This window comes from Amphibalanus amphitrite, unplaced genomic scaffold (genome assembly GCF_019059575.1).
Source record: "Amphibalanus amphitrite isolate SeventyFive unplaced genomic scaffold, NRLGWU_Aamphi_draft 000136F_arrow, whole genome shotgun sequence".
NCBI classification, from domain to species: domain Eukaryota; kingdom Metazoa; phylum Arthropoda; class Thecostraca; order Balanomorpha; family Balanidae; genus Amphibalanus; species Amphibalanus amphitrite.
In genome coordinates, this window is record NW_024881631.1 from 230,795 (window position 1) to 249,729 (window position 18,935).

At 54.2% G+C, this 18,935-nt stretch overlaps 2 protein-coding genes and 1 long non-coding RNA gene across 3 annotated transcripts in view; 1 reads left to right on the forward strand and 2 right to left on the reverse strand.

Moving 5' to 3' along the window:
* LOC122382256 (E3 ubiquitin-protein ligase MYCBP2-like) overlaps positions 1–7,524 on the reverse strand; it is a 34,712-nt gene extending 27,188 nt beyond the window's left edge. Inside the window, exons 1-11 of the mRNA XM_043367354.1 lie at positions 7,462–7,524; positions 6,946–7,099; positions 6,205–6,704; positions 5,808–5,960; positions 5,199–5,291; positions 4,821–4,949; positions 2,398–3,104; positions 1,746–1,921; positions 1,420–1,494; positions 1,005–1,172; positions 530–732 (exon numbers count right to left, since the gene is read on the reverse strand). Of these exons, the coding sequence (XP_043223289.1) occupies positions 530–732; positions 1,005–1,172; positions 1,420–1,494; positions 1,746–1,921; positions 2,398–3,104; positions 4,821–4,949; positions 5,199–5,291; positions 5,808–5,960; positions 6,205–6,704; positions 6,946–7,099; positions 7,462–7,524 (2,421 nt within the window). The remainder of the gene's footprint in view (positions 1–529; positions 733–1,004; positions 1,173–1,419; positions 1,495–1,745; positions 1,922–2,397; positions 3,105–4,820; positions 4,950–5,198; positions 5,292–5,807; positions 5,961–6,204; positions 6,705–6,945; positions 7,100–7,461) is intronic.
* Positions 7,525–7,824: 300 nt separating this feature from the next.
* LOC122382254 lies at positions 7,825–8,943 on the reverse strand. Its single transcript, XR_006256651.1, has 3 exons — positions 8,863–8,943; positions 8,237–8,322; positions 7,825–7,867 (listed from the first exon to the last, which is right to left on the reverse strand). It is a non-coding gene; the product is annotated as an uncharacterized LOC122382254 (long non-coding RNA).
* A 213-nt stretch (positions 8,944–9,156) lies between these two features.
* Positions 9,157–14,280, forward strand: LOC122382307 (G2/mitotic-specific cyclin-A-like). Its single transcript, XM_043367484.1, has 6 exons — positions 9,157–9,338; positions 10,186–11,099; positions 11,524–11,747; positions 12,052–12,259; positions 12,900–13,039; positions 13,543–14,280. The coding sequence occupies exons 2-6, from the start codon at positions 10,224–10,226 to the stop codon at positions 13,700–13,702; spliced, it is 1,608 nt and encodes a 535-aa protein (XP_043223419.1). The 5' UTR covers positions 9,157–9,338; positions 10,186–10,223; the 3' UTR covers positions 13,703–14,280.
* Positions 14,281–18,935: the final 4,655 nt, after the last annotated feature.

Here is an 18,935-nt window from a genome sequence, read left to right on the forward strand (position 1 = left end):
GTCGCAAGGATCAAACCATCATCAGAGCCATGCCATCACATACGACAGCATACATCGGAACGGCCTACAGTAACATCAGGAACTACATAGGTACATTACCGTTTTGTGTCGACCTTAATTATAGTCAACCGTCCTCAACGTAATCACGAAGTTCGGCATCCTCCCGGATGTTTCCATTGCCCATAACGGGTGGCGCTGTTTGTGCCAGCAGCACCGTATGAGCTGCTACTGTGAGCATCTGGCTCACCTGGTGAGACCCGCAGGTGAGCACCTGGCCGTCGTCGGTGAGCAGTGGGTACTGTGGGAGTTATCTCGCCTGGTGAGAGCCGCAAGTGAGCACCTGTCCGTCGTCGGTGAGCAGTGGGTACTGCTACTGTATGAGTTATCTCACCTGGTGAGAGCCGCAGGTGAGCACCTGGCCGTCGTCGGTGAGCAGTGGGTACTGTGGGAGTTATCTCACCTGGTGAGAGCCGCAGGTGAGCACCTGTCCGTCGTCGGTGAGCAGTGGGTACTGTGTGAGTTATCTCACCTGGTGAGAGCCGCAGGTGAGCACCTGTCCGTCGTCGGTGAGAAGCACCGTGTGCCGACTGCCGGCGGCCGCCTGCACGAACCGGCCGCCGTGGGGACAGCGCAGTCGGCGCGGCGCGCAGCGGGCTGCCAGCGGCACACAGCCCAGCTGGCCACAGGCGTTACTGCCAAACACGTGCGCCGTGCCGTCCGCGTGAACCACCACTGCAACAGGAGACAGGGTCAAACACGGACTACCACTTGAACTTATCAAATCAATACTGCAAGGGGACGTCATGCGGTCAGACGGAGAACCAATGGAACGGCACACACAGCTTTACTTGCCACCACAGACTGCAATCTAAAACACGGTTAGATGGACCTACTAAGACCGTGGGTAGACACTGCACACAAACGGAGATGGATGGCCGGTGCCCGGCGGCGTTGAGCCTCGGCTGTACTTCTTCTAATACTGGACGTCAGAACCAGTTCCTCACCGGTGTGGTGGAGGCCGCAGGCCAGCTGGACGGCGGCGCTGTCCGTTCCCAGCTGCAGCCGCGCCGGCGGCAGCAGCGTCATCTTGGCCGCATCCCGCTCGTGGTCGCTGCTCATGACCTCGTCGGCGGCGGCGGGCCCGGCGGCACCACCCGCCGCCTCAGCAGAGCCTGCTGACGTAGGTATATATGGGGTTGGGGTAATGAGAGTGAGGAACACGGCACAACGAGGAGGTCTAGTGAGTTTATTAACAGTACATATGCAGCATAAAAATGACTTTAAACCACGAAGAAACCTATGGTACTCAAGATATTGCATCGCAAATAGCGAGAATCACCGCTAAGCGGTTATTTAGTAAATGGAAAACAGAGTAAGACCGAACTGACACACAGAGCCGCGCTGCCCGGATCTACTTACCGACGGTAAACTGGACCTTGGACGGGTCCCGCCGCTTCCTGGCGTTGTCCTCTCGGGCGGGCGGCTGGGTCCGGCCTGGAACGACGCTACAACGTTAGACAACGACGGCTGTTATATGAGCGACCCGAGCCAGCTAAGTACACCTTTAACCCGAACATCATGACTTCTTTTCCAGTGACATAGCAACAGGCTCCTAGATTAAAAATCAGGGTGTTTATCGGGCGGCAAATGAGAGACGTTTTATTCCGGTGGCCTGTTATAACACCCAGTCCCCAGTCCCCAGGCACCGTCTGCCGTTGGACTTTAAGCCGCCCTGACCGCCGTACCCTGGTTGTTTCGGAGAACGTTGACCACGTCGTCGAGCCCGGCGCTGGCCAGTCGGCGGGCGGCGGCGTCGGCGGCCGCCTGGAAGCCGTCGGCGCCGGCGGTGTCCGGCTCGGCGCAGAGCCGACAGGCGCCGCACTTGGCGCAGCCCGCCTGGCCCGGTCCGCAACCGCACACACTGCAGCGGGGAGCGGGGGGCGGGCAGGGGGCGGGCATGACGACAAATGCTCTCAATGTGATAGCTCATAGCCATGTGATAAATAAAGCACAACTTCAAAAATGTGAAATAACGAAAAATGACAATCTAAGAACTCGACGAACCAATGATTATTCTAGTTGATGATAGATCCGCCTCACAGCGTATCGTACCACTTTAGGCAATCGGACGATCACACAACGCATACTTCCTAATCGTTTGTTTAGTGACTTCTCAAATTGTACGTTCTCATTCCTGCATCCCGTACTATGTCCTCTGTTACGTGTCTTCCTGTCCCGACGTGTCCCCTGTCCCGCGTCTCATAACAATTGTGCATGCGTGTACTCACATGCCGGCGCCCTGTCAGCCCCGTGTACCGTTTATATCCACCTGTGTCATGACGTGTAGCTCAGTGTTGACCCCATGCCCTGTGTCGGTGCTGTACCCCGTATACTCACGTGCCGGGCACGCGGTCTGCCCTGTCGGAGCTGACGCACTGCGCTCCAAACTCCGTGCAGCGCAGACAAACCGTGCACACCATGCAGCTCTCCCGCAGGAAGGCGTGTCGGCCGGGCGGGCAGAGCAGCGGCGCGCCGGCCGCCGGCGCCGGGACCGCCGCCGCCGCCGCCGCCGCCGCCACGTCCCGGCCGCACTGGCCCTTGTTGTTCATGCCGAACGTGTACACGTGTCCGCGGCTAGAGAGCGCCACCACGTGCGCTTTGCCGAGCGCCACGTGAGTGACGCGCACGTCGCGCAGCTCGCCGACCAGGCCCGAGGTGCCCTCGCTGTGGATGCTGTCCTTGCCGAAGATGTACAGGTGGCCGGCGGAGGTGACCAGCGCCGAGGAGCCGTTGTTGCACGCCGCCTCGGTCACCACCTTGCCGTCCATCTTGGCCATGCGTTTGGGCCGCTGCGGCTTGGGCTGACGGCGCGCCTTGGCCACGTCGCCGTCCTCTCCGCGGCGCGCCGTGCCCACGAAGAAGGCGGCGCCGTCGTCTGTGAGCAGCACGGCGTGCTGTCCGTCGTGTCCGACACTGACGTGGCAGACGGTGGGCGCGCGCAGCAGCGGCAGCTCCAGCCACCGGGCGGCGGCCGGCGCAGCGCCGTCCCCGTCTGCAGCCGCCTGCTTCACGCCCAGACTGGAGGCTCGGCCCGAGTACAGCACCTGTGGAACATAGTCACTGACAGTCACTGCTTCACACCCAGACTGGAGGCACGGCCAGAGTACAGCACCTGTGGAACACAGTCACTGACAGTCACTGCTTCACACCCAGACTGGAGGCACGGCCCGAGTACAGCACCTGTGGAACATAGTCACTGACAGTCACTGCTTCACACCCAGACTGGAGGCACGGCCCGAGTACAGCACCTGTCCGACGGGCAGACCACAGTCACTGACAGTCACTGCTTCACACCCAGACTGGAGGCACGGCCCGAGTACAGCACCTGTGGAACATAGTCACTGACAGTCACTGTCGGTAACTGCTTCACACCCAGACTGGAGGCACGGCCAGAGTACAGCACCTGTCCGACGGGCAGACCACAGTCACTGACAGTCACTGCTTCACACCCAGACTGGAGGCTCGGCCAGAGTACAGCACCTGTCCGACGGGCAGACCACAGTCACTGACAGTCACTGCTTCACACCCAGACTGGAGGCACGGCCAGAGTACAGCACCTGTCCGACGGGCAGACCACAGTCACTGACAGTCACTGCTTCACACCCAGACTGGAGGCTCGGCCAGAGTACAGCACCTGTCCGACGGCCAGACCACAGTCACTGACAGTCACTGCTTCACACCCAGACTGGAGGCACGGCCAGAGTACAGCACCTGTCCGACGGGCAGACCACAGTCACTGACAGTCACTGCTTCACATCCAGACTGGAGGCTCGGCCAGAGTACAGCACCTGTCCGACGGGCAGACCACAGTCACTGACAGTCACTGCTTCACACCCAGACTGGAGGCACGGCCAGAGTACAGCACCTGTCCGACGGGCAGACCACAGTCACTGACAGTCACTGCTTCACACCCAGACTGGAGGCTCGGCCAGAGTACAGCACCTGTCCGACGGGCAGACCACAGTCACTGACAGTCACTGCTTCACACCCAGACTGGAGGCACGGCCAGAGTACAGCACCTGTCCGACGGGCAGACCACAGTCACTGACAATCACTGTCGGTAACTGCTTCACACCCAGACTGGAGGCACGGCCAGAGTACAGCACCTGTCCGACGGGCAGACCACAGTCACTGACAGTCACTGCTTCACACCCAGACTGGAGGCTCGGCCAGAGTACAGCACCTGTCCGACGGGCAGACCACAGTCACTGACAGTCACTGCTTCACACCCAGACTGGAGGCTCGGCCAGAGTACAGCACCTGTCCGACGGGCAGACCACAGTCACTGACAGTCACTGCTTCACACCCAGACTGGAGGCTCGGCCAGAGTACAGCACCTGTGGAACACAGTCACTGGGTGTTACTGCTTCACACCCAGACTGGAGGCTCGGCCAGAATACAGCACCTGTCCGAACAGACCACAGTCACTGACAATCACTGACAGTCACTGACAGTCACTGCTTCACACCCAGACTGGAGGCTCGGCCAGAGTAGAGCACCTGTCCGACGGAGGGACCATAATCACTCGGTGTCACTGGCAGTCACTGGCAGGTCATGCTTCACACCCAGACTAGGGGCTCGGCCAGAGTACAACACCAGTGTTCGGAGGAAACCCTCACTGCACACACTCACCAATGAAGACATGATGGAGCGAATCAGACTGCAGCGAGTCTCATTCAGAAGTCAATTCGTGACACAAACACATATTCTCAGGATCATGTTCAAGTGGTGCCGCGGCCCGCCGTTGGGCCGACGCTCACCTTTCCCTGAGCGGTGCGCAGCAGCGCGAAGTCCTTCCCGGCGGCAATGGAGACCATCTCGTCCTCCCAGCCCGAGTCGAGGTCGTACGTCTCCAGCCAGTCGCGCGAGAGGGGTGACACACCGAATACCTAGAGGACAGAACACGGAGGGTCACAGCGGCGACACCGGCAGCTGAAAAGCCACGCATCTGCAACATACACAACACACACATAATAGAGCAGAGTGAACCAGAGCCGCGACAAAATAACATTCCACACACTGATACAAAACTTATATAAGACGTGGGTCCCGTGTCAGACATTGATCAGATCATAGCCTTCTGAGACGTGCTCAGTGCCCAAGGCGTTCCCTGGGCGACCACCACTCGTCCTCCGTACCTGAGTTCGTTTTCTGACGAGCTGCAGACTGTGACTCTCCCGGTGGGTAACCGCCGACGACGTCACCTGGTAACTGTGTACGGCGAACGTGTCCTGAAGGAACAGCGACGACGGCCATTAGCGAATGGGCCCAGTAAATTATATTGAACATAGCATCACACCCGTCCGTCGTTTCCATCCTCAGGATAATCAAATCCTTCGCCTCCACGCCGCAACTCCTCAGTCCGGGCTGGACGTGCAACTTTATCTCATGCGGGCTGCTCCCTTGGAGCGGCATCGCTACTCCCGAGGGAGCGCACCCCGTAGCCGGGTGCAGTGAGTACCTTGGGGCTGGGTGGTCTGTCCTCTGGACGGGCTCAGCCCCAGTGACTCATTAGAGTGCCTGCCCAGATCAATGTCTCCCCCTAATTCCTATCATCCTTCCGACTCTGAAATGGACTTGTCAGACCAAAAGGGCCTAGCCCAACAAATCAAGCGAACATAACATGGGACAACACCTCAGAAATCTTTCCATACCTACTAGTTATACATGTAAGTCTGGTTGAGTACATGGGAGCAAAATAGTCCAGTTCTCATTAGTCGGCGCCCAGTGTTGCGGTCGTCACTCACGTCCTGCTGCGGCGTCAGCGCGCAGAGCCGGGAGCCGTCCGAGAACCAGCGGGAGCCCGACTGGACGGCCGGCAGCGAGAGCGACTCGCGGCGGCGCAGCTCGACCGGGTCCAGTCGGGTCAGACGGCCGCCGTCCGCCAGGTACAGACTCCGCTGAGGCAGACGAAAGCAAAACGGACGGTGTGACAACAGCAGGAAACGGCATAGGTACCGACAAGATAACATACAAGATAACAGCATGAGTAGATAAACGACAGAGCAGACATGTGACAAAATAGCACACGTTAGAAGATCACAGCACGTCCGTGTCAGTCATCAGACAGCCGCTATAGCCCCTCAAAATATGAAACTGTGTCCCTCAATGTGTTCCGTCACTCCGTGTGTGCGCCTGACTGACCTGGACACTGATGAGCTGCCCGCTGGTGATGTCCGTCGACCGGCCGTACACCTGACCCCGACTGGTGCCGCCGAACCCCGTACCGACGCTGTATAGCCCGGACGGGCAGCGGAGGTACAGCCGCGACCCGTCACAGGCCAGACTGACGGCGCCGGCGGCGGCCCCGGCGGCCGGGGACGCGCCGCTGCCGGGCAGGCGCAGCGTCACGGCCGGGCCGGCGGCGGCGGCGCGCGGCACGCCCTCCGTCAGCCAGTGCGGCCGCCGCTCGGCGCCGAGCAGCGCGGCCAGCACGGAGCGCTGCAGGGCGCACAGCGGCACCGGCAACTGCACGGTGCGCGGCCGGCCCTGCCCGGCCAGCAGCAGGGCGGCGGCGGCGCGCAGCAGGCCGCTCGTCTCCCCGCGGACCACCACCAGACTGAGCAGGCAGCTGCAGGCCGCCGCCGACAGCGCCGACTGCTGGCGCCGCCCGCTCAGCGACTGCAGCGACTCGTGCAGCTCGTCTGAGGGCGGGAAGGGGACGGGAAAGGTATGAAAACTGAAGCGGTGGAGCTCTCCTGCCTAACAGTCGAAGAACGACTGTCTAACAGTGGTGGCGGGGACGGTGCGGCGGTCGATCATGGAACAGTACTGTCTGACTGCAGTGACTAGCGAGTAAACTGCGGTCCGTCAGCTCGCGGTCAGTACAGAGGACGGGCACTGCAACAGTTCTCGATGCGTTTCTGCCTGCCCTCGTTTACGTACCGAGCAGCTGAGAGTCGTCAGCGCCGAGCGCCTCGGGCGGCAGTCCCTCGAGGACGGCTAGGAGCGCCCGCAGCGCGCGCAGACACACGTCTGGGTGCGAGTCGGCGCTGCTGCGCACCAGCTCGAACACGGTGCTGAGACCAACGCCGACCAGCTGTAAGGTGAAGTGATCAATTCAGACAGGAGGTGATGATGCCAGTAAAAGGGCATCATGAGTTAGCAGTATCATCATCTCATTCCACACATCAGGTGGGCATTATATGCGGTCGCCCGTTATCAGTCATCGGAGACCGGCGGCAGTACGGCCCGTACACCGACCTTTGGCAGCGGCGGCGGCGGCTCCGGGTCGGCGGCGGTCGGCGGCGGCGACTGGCCGCGGCCCGGCGGCTCGGGGGAGCCGGCCGGCGGCGCGGCGCAGCAGGAGCGCGCCTGGAGCGCCCGCCGCCGCTGCCGCTCGGCCACCAGCTGACGGACGGCGCAGAGCGCGGCGAACCAGCTGGCGCCGGCGGCCAGTGCCAGCGGCGGCCCGGGGGCGCCCTCAGCGGCCGACCACTGCAAGGAAAACAGCGTGGTCAGCATGGTGAAAAGATATCTGAAGACTGGACAGCCGAAACACTAACACAGCCAACACTAGACACTCTAAGTACTAGCAAAAAGGGGGCAAAGCTGAACTGCTGGTGGGAGCAGACCAAGGGCACAACAACTATGACAATCCTTTGGGAATCAGCTGAAAACCAAACAAAAGTCATTGGTCTTTATTTTGCTTCATCAATGTAGGTGCTAGAGATCATGGAAAGCTGGATGCATTTCTTCAAAGAAGTGAAAGCACTAACCACTGATGATATCAAATGTTAGCAGCACAAAGTCCAATGAACTTACCTCTGCATTGTCTTTGTCTGAAACTCTTCCTGGATCCCTAAACCTGGGGAAATGACATGCATGATTAAATGCTATATGGCAAGAATTAACATGAACATGTTGAGTGAAAGGTCACACATAAGAATTCCTAAAAATTGCATCAACATGCTACCATAAAGATACAAAAAGTTAAATACTTGTGTCAAAAGATTTAATCACTGTTGTTTGCTTTACCTAAATATAAAAAAACAAAAATTTTAGTTGCATCAAACATCAATTGTGCATAAATGCTAGCTGATCAGATTCAGGACTTTGCAAAAGAAAGACAATTTTAGACCATTTGGTTTTATGCCTTATTGCAACAAAAATGGATGTGATTGCAAGTTTTTATTTTAACAGGGCTACGGGTGACTTAGGCAAAATGTGATCATACCCATATTTCCTCAGGACAATGTTCTTGAACTCTTCTTGCAATTTGTCACTTAGCACCATGGCTTAATGTTCCTACAAAGCAAAAACCTGAAACAGAACATATAATTTTCACTCAATATAGCAAAACATTGCATTGCTGGTAAGAAGTTTAGGAAAATCATAGGTAGGAAGCATTTACAGAAATTTCAGCAAATCTTTGGTTTTCAGCAAAAACAAATTATCTAAAGAAGTGAATGGATTTTATATCTAGCTAAGAGTCCATTTGCTTTAGGTAATTGCTCAAAAGATAGGCACCTACTTCACTCATTATTTTCAGGATTAAAACTTGGACGGAATCAGGAATACAGGATGCTTTTGGGAGTTTTGAGTCAAGTATTACCACAAGCCTGATGATTGGTACATCTGGAGGCATGCATGATATCTTATTGAGTGTTTGAAACGAAATTACACCAGAAATTACATATATTTCACGATATCGATCTTCAATTTTCATGAACCGGCACGAATGTGACGAATGCGTCAACACATAGAGGCCAAATATTGATCCTTGCTTTTGAAAAGCAAAGCTCACTGGTCAGCAACAAACTTTTTTAGTGCCCCTGGCACAGCTTTAGCCCATGTAATTACCTTTAAATGATAAAATCACATTATTTAGAAGACAAAATAACACCTAGAGCACAACCCCGCCTCAGGGCAACATTGGTAAACATACGTCAAGAACTAATTCAATGTCAAGTCAACTTGGGTGTCAAATTTATTTTTGAAAGATTGAAGTCTTTTATTCAAGCTATGAGTACACAACTATTCTATACAAGGATTGAAACCGACAGTGAAATTGAAAAATGTTTTGCTCTACGTGCTATAAAGACTCTTGATAGTCACGTGTTCCGTATGCCGCCGTTGATTGGTTGTTTTTGGAATATTTTCCAGCCCGTGCGGTTCAAATGCGTCGAAGGGTCCGGTGTCCGCCACGCTAGTTTGTGACTTAATTTTTACTTTTTCGTGGGTGACGGTGATGTTGGAAATAATTTTTATGTAAAGTCTTATTGGCTGTGAAGCCCGTGGCGAAGTGCCAAGCTTCTGTACCGGCATTTATCAGCGTGGTGAGTACCTGACTGATGGCGTAACGGCTGGGGCTCAAGCTCATTGCAATTCAAATTGGCGTCGCCATCGCTATCACGATTTTTTTCTCAATAATTTTGATGTTCAGTGAATGGAAATCTTCAATAACTTTTTCAAAGTTATAAGCATATGGACTGAGGATCCAATGTCCTAAATGTACTCCCCCCCCCCCCCCCGGTGATTTCCTCCATTTTCGCGATTTTCTCGAGTACAAGTAGGTAAGTTGAAGTACGCCTGAACGGATCTGGCCGAAGAAGCATGTTTTTTATCATCTCTCGGGACAATTGTAAAAATTCGGTATCAAACGATGACCTGATGATGTGACCTCTGACCTTATCTTGACCCTCGCCCTTATTTGCCTTCTTTACAGCGTCTAGCTTGGCCGTGTTTTACGGCATGACGCTAACGGTATCGTGGTATTGGGTTTTCAAACTTTTCATTGAAGCATCAACAAACTTTGACGCTCTAATAATGAGTGAAGTCATAGTCGTTACATTAGTAGTTCAAGCTGACGCTTTTGGAGAAGGGAAAAGCTGCGGTTCCGGTTGGGCTCCAGGGCTGGGCCGGTTTTATAAAGCCTTGGTTGGGCCCTGGGCCCAAGTCGCATGACATCTTACGTATCATCACGAACTATGAAGTCAGCTCTCGCAATACCGTAGCGTCAGGTAGCGTCCGTCATGCGCTGAAGCACGGCCGCTGGCCCTGTTGCCCAACGATTGCTCAACGACTTAACCGTCTCCATTTCACAGTTCCAACTACTCAGAAGCCCGACCGAAGCATATTCACTAACCCAAACATGCTGACACCGTTCCCGCCCGTGCTTTCCAGAGGGCGAGTTTTGCGTCGCGCCAGTTACTCTGACGAATATGGCCGGGAACGACGGTGGCAACAACCGGATCGCCGACCTGATGCAGGGTAACCAGCTGACTTTCGGCGGCTTCGGCATCGCCAGCTGGCGCGCCGACAGCGAGGCTGGCTTCCAGGTCTACGTGGACGACGAGGCGCCGCAGCCGGCCGCGCCGCGCGCCGCCAAGGTGTACCGCGCGCCGGCAAACGACGAGAACCGGCCGCCGGCCGAGCTGCGGCCGCGCGCCAAAACCTACAGCCAGGCGGCGGCCGTCTTCACTGACAAGGAGAACCAGGCGCCGGCGGCGCGGCCGCCGCTCGGCGCCGCCTCCTGCAGCTTCCAGGTGTACACGGACCCGGAGGAGGCGCCGCCGGCGCCGCGGCGGGCCAAGACCTACGGCCAGGCGGCTGCCGGCGCGCCGCAGCAGCCGGCCGGCCGGCAGCCGCTGGCCGCGCGGCCCGACCCCGAGCGGCCGGCGCGCGCCCAGCAGCGCAAACAGAAGCTGCGCCAGCGGCCGCTGGAGGAGCAGCAGCACAACACCAAGCGGGCGGCGCTGCAGCCGCTGCCGGTGGTGCCGCCGGCCGGCCGGCTACCCTGCCTGTTCTCCATCTACCAGGACCCGGAGCCGGCGGGTGCGGCCGCGGCGGCCCCCGCTACCGCCTGGCCGGCGCCGCCGGACGTGCACGAGGCGCTGCTGCGGCCGGCTCCTAGCGCCTCGGCCTCCGCCGCAGTCCTGGAGCCGGCCGTGCTGTACGAGGCGCCGATGGCCTCACCCGAGTCGCTGCACTCATCACTGGACAGTATCAGCATCAGCCCGCGCCGCGGCCGGCTGGACGCGCTCTTCTCGTACGAGGAGTACGCTGCCGACCTGTACCTGATTATGCGCCAGTTGGAGGTGAGACTCGTCACCCAGCCGACAGCAGTGGTCACGTGCTCGGCACACGGCGGTAGCACGCACGCCATAAGCATCACGAGTCGTACCTACTTACGCTACCGTACCTTTTTTATCGAATTTGCTAAAAGCAGCCCATGTGGCTGGGCGAAAACGATTGTTTCATTGTTCTGCAAGCATTCCAATTTTTACGCTAGCTTTTGAACTAAGTCTTTTGATCGTTCTCAAAGTGATTGATCGATCACTCTTGCGTTGGGATGACTAATCATTGTAGGTGCTATCTGCATAACGCTCAATAAATCAATCATCGAACAAAAAAATGACAAAATGACCTATCGATTCAGTTAGGACAAATGCCTCCTGAAGAACGTGACTCCATTGACCCGTAGCCCGTCGTATAACCGTGCGTCCGTCCCGTCCCGTACAGCTGGAGCACCGCGCCCGGCCCGACTTCATGTCTCGCCAGCCGGACATAACGGTCACGATGCGCTCCATCCTGGTCGACTGGCTGGTGGAGGTCAATGACGAGTACAAGCTCAACTCGGAGACGCTCCACCTGGCGGTCAACTACATCGACCGCTTCCTCAGTGTGATGACGGTGGTGCGCGCCAAGCTGCAGCTGGTCGGCACCACGGCGCTCTTCATCGCATCGTGAGTCAATGACTGCCCATCTCAAGTCCTGGGATACGCACCAATGGTAGATTACAGGCCGATGACTCAGCTGTCGCGGCTGCCTTGGATATTTTACAAGTGTACTTTTATGGTGTTGATGTTTTATTTCGATCTACGTCAGCTACCTGCTCAGGATAAAAACGTTGACACCCTCCGTTCTGATTGAAAAAAAAATTGTCATGTATTGGACTGAACGTGCGTCTGTGTTGCGTCTATAAGTAGCGTCCGTTTTCCGGCCGTCTGTTTAGTGATCGCCGAGTGACTCGATATTCTGGTACGGCAGGAAATTCGAGGAGATTTATCCGCCGACGGTGAAGGAGTTTGTCTACATCACCGACGACACGTACACGGACACCCAGCTGAAGCGCATGGAGCACGTGATGCTGAAGATGCTGGCGTTCGACATGTCTGCGCCCACCTCCAATTGGTTTCTCAACTATTTCATAGATAACGGCGGCGCCGGAGAGGACACCGTCAGGCACCTGGCTCAGGTCGGTCGCAGCTCTGCTGCTGCTCGTCAGTCTGCTAAGGACTCAGTTTGTTGAGAAGCTTTATGCTGTCCATTTCATTTGGCATGCACAGATTCTAGTGGCATAACTTTGTGAGACGTTAATTGATATGCACGATTAAAACGTAGTTTTGAGTGATCCTATTACAAATAAAATGGGTACAGTGTCCCAAAATTGCATTTGGGGTTGGGTGTCAGAGGGAGAAATTCCTCACCAAATAAGGAGATAAGAGTGGAAAATTGCCGGCCAGCTGCATCCCAAAAAGAGTGAAAAAGGTCAATATCCTACATTTGTATGCATTGTCATATAGGTATTAGGTAACGTATGTTATAAAATGAACATCCGCTCGAATGCTTTTTTCATTACAATTAGGAGTGGAAAATCGATCTAAAAAGAACGTGAGAGTGAAAAATGATTTTCATTTGGATGTCAGTTCCCACCCAAATTGACAAATTTTGGGACACTGAATGGGTAAGGGCGTTGTTGCTGACAGTAATGTTGATCTGCCGATATGTGACACCGGTTAGCCTGTCTGTGTTCTACTGGCTCCGATCTCGGTCGGCCGGGTCTGACCGCTGTCCCTCCGCCGGGTCTAATCTCTGTCCGTCTCCACCGGCCGCAGTTTCTGGTGGAGCTGACGCTGGTCCAGTACCCGATCTGTAACAAGTACGTCAGCTCGGTACAGGCGGCGTCGGCACTGTGTGTGGCGCGCTTCTGCTGCGGCCACGTGCCCTGGACCCCGGCGCTGGAGCGGCTCACTGGGTAGGTCACCGTCCGGGCCGAAAACGGGCTATGTGCTCTGAGGCTGTAGTGGCAGATGTTTGAAAATAGCATAATATTACAGTTGTGGTATTTGAAAAGACTTTGAAACGGCACAACACGGGCCTGACTATCGAATGCAGTTTTAAAATTGGGGGTGGGGGGTGATTATCCGGCGCCTGTCCCGCCTGCTCCGTCATCTCACTTGCCGGCTGATGCTATAACTGCATTCAGTCGAACTTGGTCGCAGCCCACCGACCTAACCTAACTATCGAAAAGCAATATATCGAGCCGTATAAGTGCCTTACCGTAAAATGTAAATAGTATGTACGGCGAGGTGACTCACCTCCTGTCATGTTGTGCTTTGCTATCACAACCGGTGTCGGCTATTGGGCTGTGGCGCTGTGCTATGAGTTGGTTGCGCCCTCTGTCGTGTTGTGCTCTGCTGTGACGCCCTCTGTCGTGTAATTGTGCTCTGCTGTGACACCTCTCGTCCCGTCCTGCAGGCTGGGCCGGGAGCAGCTCCGGCCGTGTGTCCAGGAACTGGTGGCCGTGTACCAGATGGCGCGCGACCTACCGCAACAGGCCGTGATCGATAAGTTTTCCAAGGACAAGTTCCTGAGCGTGGCGCAGCTGGAGCCGCCGGCCGCGTTCGTCTGGGACTGAGGGAGCGCGGTCAGCCGCCAGTCTCTGATCTCACGCGTTTCACTCACGGTACTCAACCCGCTACTTACCCAGCCCGGCCGGGCGGTGCCCCGTGCCGTTTTAGCCTCCGACCCAGCGCCGTACGGCTGTACGGCGCCGCACGCGAAACGACCTCCACTCCGCGACCGCCGGCCGCCCGCCGGCGCCTTCACCCGCTGCCGCTTCTCATGACTGTCGCCGTGTGTTTCAGACAAATGGTTTTACGCTACGCATGTCGACGTGTCGATGCCTGTCTCGTTTTAGAGTGAGTGTTTAGCTCGTGCGCATGTGTCGTGCCGACCGAGACAGCCCCGGTCGGCGGGGCGCCTTTTTAGCTGAGAACTTTAGTGCAAGGAGCGTTGTTTGGCTGCCCAGTGCAGTCTGACCCCATTGGACTCAGAGTGGCTCTCACTTACGGCCTATCGGTCACACAGTGAGATGCGCTATAGCCAGGGAGTCGATCGATTCAAAGTGCAAATCCCCTTGTTTGCGCCGTGGTTGTATGGTTAAACTGTGGTGTACATACGAATTTGCTACAAAATATAAATGTGAGAGTATTATCCTCAGCTCTTTCACTAAAACTTTAGGCCCGGGGAAAATTTGTCTCCAAAAGTAGGTCGAAACAGCTTGAACTTGTGCTGTTCAGCGCTCGTTCCTGCTGCCAGATGTATCTGTTTTGCGACTGCTCGATGGGTAAACTCAGTAGGTGGCGCTGGAAGCGGCGCTGGCCGGTGCGTCTTTCTCCGTAGTGCAGGAAGACGACGAACAGTTCTATTGGTTTAGGATTCGCCAGGAAGGACCAAATGCAAGGACATTACTTCCGCTGGCCCTCAGCGCCCATCTTGGGTTTTTACATTCGAGGTGCGAGAGCAGGCGTCCCTTCCTGAGAATTGTAGCCGCTACGATCGCGTTACTGGAGGTTCCGAATACCTACGTGGCTAACTTCTACCTTTGGGTCATTAACATGCTTAGTGCCTATCGGCTGATGTAAACTTATTCTGATGAAAGTAGACAGGTTGAAAGTGTAAATGCAGCAAGGAGCTTTTGTTAATAATCTCTAGTCGTTAAATCGTTAATGAGAAAAATGCTGCTATATTTTTGAATGTTTGTAGCCCTTGAAAAACCCAGAGGTGGGCATCGCTACCGAAATTTGGGAACCGCTACCGCTACCTTCCGCAACCTGAGGTACCCAAAGCGCAATCGCAACTCCGAAACTATTTTGCAGATCGTAAAACCGCAACTCGCAACTCCGCTACTGACCTCTATTAGGTACCTATCTTCAAGTTTTGGTTCAGAAGTGCAGTGTTATCGTTATGTCTCATTTTGGCCGCCAGGGGTCAAAAAACGCCAAAATAGTCAATATTGACCAAACTGCAAACATGTTTTTTTCGGGCATAACTTCTCACATAATAAAGCTAGGTCAATAATGTAATCACCATAGCAGTCTTGACGAGATAAACTTGTCCACTAACTCTCGCTTCAATCCTGTATCTCGGTCCCGGTAGCGGTTGCGCTTTAGAATTTTTCGCTTCCGCAACTCGCAACCCCGCAACTTTTTGGGCTCGGTACCCGATCCGTAACTCCGCTACCAAGAGGGCAGTCCGCAAGTTGTGAACCCGCGCCCCAGTGGCGGTCTCAGCCAACTTCGCCCTAGTGGGGGGGGGGGGGGGGGCATATGTTACCACCCACCTCTAACTTAAAACCTAAGAGGGCTAGAAAGACGCGGTAAAAAGCAGTTGATAGCTCTCAATGCGTACCTGCGTTTGAAAGTATTTCAGTCATTTTTCATCTTAGAGCAATATTGGGGTCACCAGAGGTCATCAAAGGTCAAAATTTGCCAATGCTCATTACGGAGCGAGCGAAGCGAGCGTAGTCTTTCCTTAAAAATGAAAAAAATTGAAATTTCTGAGTATGAGCGGCCGGCCGGCCGGCCGGCCGTGCGGACGCTTTTGCGAGGCTTATATCTCAGCAACCACTTGACCGATTTACACGCGGTAATTTTTGTAGGGTAGCTTCATTCCTTCTACCAAGTATTGGACTATTCCCGATGCATGTGGATGACCCCTTATGCACGAACCACGTGCAAAACGAAGAGGTGTCAGTTTTGTAATTGTTGCAATATCTCGGTAACTACTTGACCGATTGCGCTGAAAGTTGGCATGTAGGTAGGCACCCACTAGGCACTGCATATCCATGTGCCAGAGTTGGGGTGCTGGCTGCTGCTGCACGTGCGCACGTGCACGGGTCGTTCCAGATCTCGAGAACGGCTGGACCGATGGCGCTCAGATTTGGTACACGGTTAGTGTCTAGTGACCAGTTAGTAGGGTGCCGTGCACAAGTCAGTTGGGACCCATTTTGCACGTGCGCACGTGCAGGGTGCTGCCGCTCCCAAATCTCGAGAACGGCTGGGCCGATTGTGCTCAAATTTGGCACATCGCTAGAAACCGGTCAGTAGGGTGCCGTGCACAAGTCACTTGGAGGTACCCCCTCGAAATTTCGCACCTGCAAGACTTACCCCCTCGCTCGCTCCGTTAGTCGCCCCAAAAGGCGCTATACTGGTCATATTTTTCAGAAAACATGCCGTTATCCCAGGAACTATGGTAGCTAGAAAAACGCATAGAAAAGCAATCGATAGCTTTTGAACTCTTCTTTTGATAAGATCATTATCAAATTGACCTCAGGTCAACGGTTTAGCCTCCAGAGGGCAAAAACTCCAAAAATAGCTGTTTTTACGAAAAGAGTTTTTCGACAATAACTTTCAACTACAAAAAGCCACGACATTTCTATTGCCAAAATCGTGTTTCTCTCACCGAGACGCGTCGAATGAACGAATTTGACCTTGAAAGGTCAACTTGAAAATTTGACCTCAGGTCAAGGTCATGACCTGACCGGAAAAGGTCATGTTGCATATCAGTCGATGCGTCTCGGCAAGACAAACACAATGAGACCATCCCCAGCGTTCTATCTCTTTCCAATCGCGAGTTATTGGCAACAATCTGTTTGTAGCCTCAAATGACCTCGGATGACCTTTCTAGAGGCTATCAGCAAAAATAACACCTTGGTCATCATGGGTGGTCCAAATCACTGTGATTCTGAAATATTTGGACTGCTCATATGCGTACACACGGATCTAGAGGCATTTTCATTTTTCTCCATTGTCTTGTAATGGAAAGGTCACGCCACTGACCTGACCTTAGGTCACGGATATAAAAAATCCGAGATATACAAATTGTAGGCGCCCATAACATCATGCAATCCACCAAGTTTAAAACCTTTCTGACATACACTGCAGGCTGGACATGATTGCAAACTTTTTTAGGCTTGGTCAGTTAACTTGACCTGGTGACCTGACCTGACATAACCTGGGGTCAAAAATTTCACACATTGTCCAAAATTGATATACCGAAAGCTACCCCAAGCGGCGCGGCGCTACGCGCCGCGGTTTTTTATTTGCACGCAAAAAACGCGACAGGGTGGTAACATATGCCCCCCCCCCACTGGGGTGAAGGTTAAAGGGACCCTCCCACCTTCAAAAAAGTTTATGAATTGGCATGAAAGTGATGTCGCTCGGTTCAGAAAGAGCTAAAACGAATATCTACCAAATTTCATCGAAAAATATTCACCGGTTTTCAAGATATTAGACTTTTACTTTTGTTTACTTTTTGGGATCTCCGCTGTTCCTAGCGACTTTATTTAAAAGTGCGGCATTTGTTGCGCGCAACGCAGCATATTCCACCGCGTGCTACAAAACGTTTTAGTCAAACATTTAAAAATCGTTAGACATCTGCGCTGACGCCACACATTCAGAGGGGTATTCCTATGCATTAGCCCCTCTGAATCAAAATGCTGCAATTTTGAAATTCAATATTTCCGATTTAAGGCATTTCTCGATGTTGTGAGTGCCGAAACCGGTTATTGTGAGCCAGGGACCCCATTTTGGCTATCTCAACTCAAATCTAATGTTAAGGTGGGAGGGTCCCTTTAAACGGTCACCTTTGGTCACCAACGGAAAGGTGTACTTCCTCGTATTACGTTGTAGGTTTGTACATACCAGGGCTGCGGAGTCGATGGATTTTCGGCGACTCCGACTCCGACTCCGACTCCGGCTTTCAAAACCAGCTCCGACTCCGACTCCGGGCAGAATTGTCGACTCCGACCGACTCCAACTCCCGACTCCGACTCCGCAGACCTAGCAGGGCTGCGGAGTCGACAGATATTCGGTGACTCCGACTCCGACTCCGGCTCGGGTTTCTAAAATCGACTCCAACTCCGACTCCGACTCCGGTCACAACTGTCGACTCCGACTCCGACTCCGACTCCGACTCCGACTCCGCAGCCCTGGACTACATACCACACACGGGGTCGACCATATACCCCGTGATCTGGCAGGGTCACCGGTAGTCTGGACCAGGATGGGGAACTGTTGAAACGGCGTTTAGCGCTGGGAATCCTGTCTCAAGCACCTGGAGACATGATTTCACATCGTACTAGGAAGGTCCACAGTGCCTAGTTATTGCAATCCTTGTGCGACGATGAGGCCGCTAAGGTCCGTTAGTTAAGTCATCAGTGTTTTCGTCAATAGGTATCTCCCTACAAACTTGAATTAGGGAGTTAAGATAAAGAAATGTCGACCAATTAAATCCGAATGGGATGTCGAATCAAATGACAAGAATACGACCTCCATTCACCAGCTCTGACCTGACTTTGACCTAATGAGGTCAACAACCTTTCCTAAACTTAGTCTATTCTTCGGGGCTGTATAGTGCATTGGGTGACGGGATGTCAATCTGCAGACTGCAACTATTTCTATCTGTACAACTATTCGCCAAAAATATGACTTCTCGACCTGACCTAGGCCATCGGTCGATCGAGAAGTCGGATATCAACATAGTGGCTGACTGACCGACTCCGACCCAATATTGCTTTTCCTATATAAAACTTTTGACGAAAATGGCCACCCAAGCCGGATGCTATCAACATCCAACGAATAAAAGTAGCCAGGTGTTTGGCAGAGACTTCAGTGACGTGTTCTTATCTTCGACTGCTCCGGCAGCCCGTATCGATTGAGCATTCCGTCCCCGGCTCCGAAAAAAAATATATCGGTGACTTCGGCTCGGCTCCGGGGAAAACGCACTGGCATAAACACAACGCAGACGGAAAATGCGATCGACTCGAATCGGGAACTGAAACGAAACGGGAACTCCCAACTCCGACT

Coding starts and splice junctions, on each gene's coding strand:
- LOC122382307 (XM_043367484.1), top strand. CDS start 10,224: ATGGCCGGGAACGACGGTGGCAACAACCGGATCGCCGACCTGATGCAG. Junction 11,100..11,523: donor TGATTATGCGCCAGTTGGAG/GTGAGACTCGTC, acceptor CGTCCCGTACAG/CTGGAGCACCGCGCCCGGCC. Junction 12,260..12,899: donor CCGTCAGGCACCTGGCTCAG/GTCGGTCGCAGC, acceptor CACCGGCCGCAG/TTTCTGGTGGAGCTGACGCT.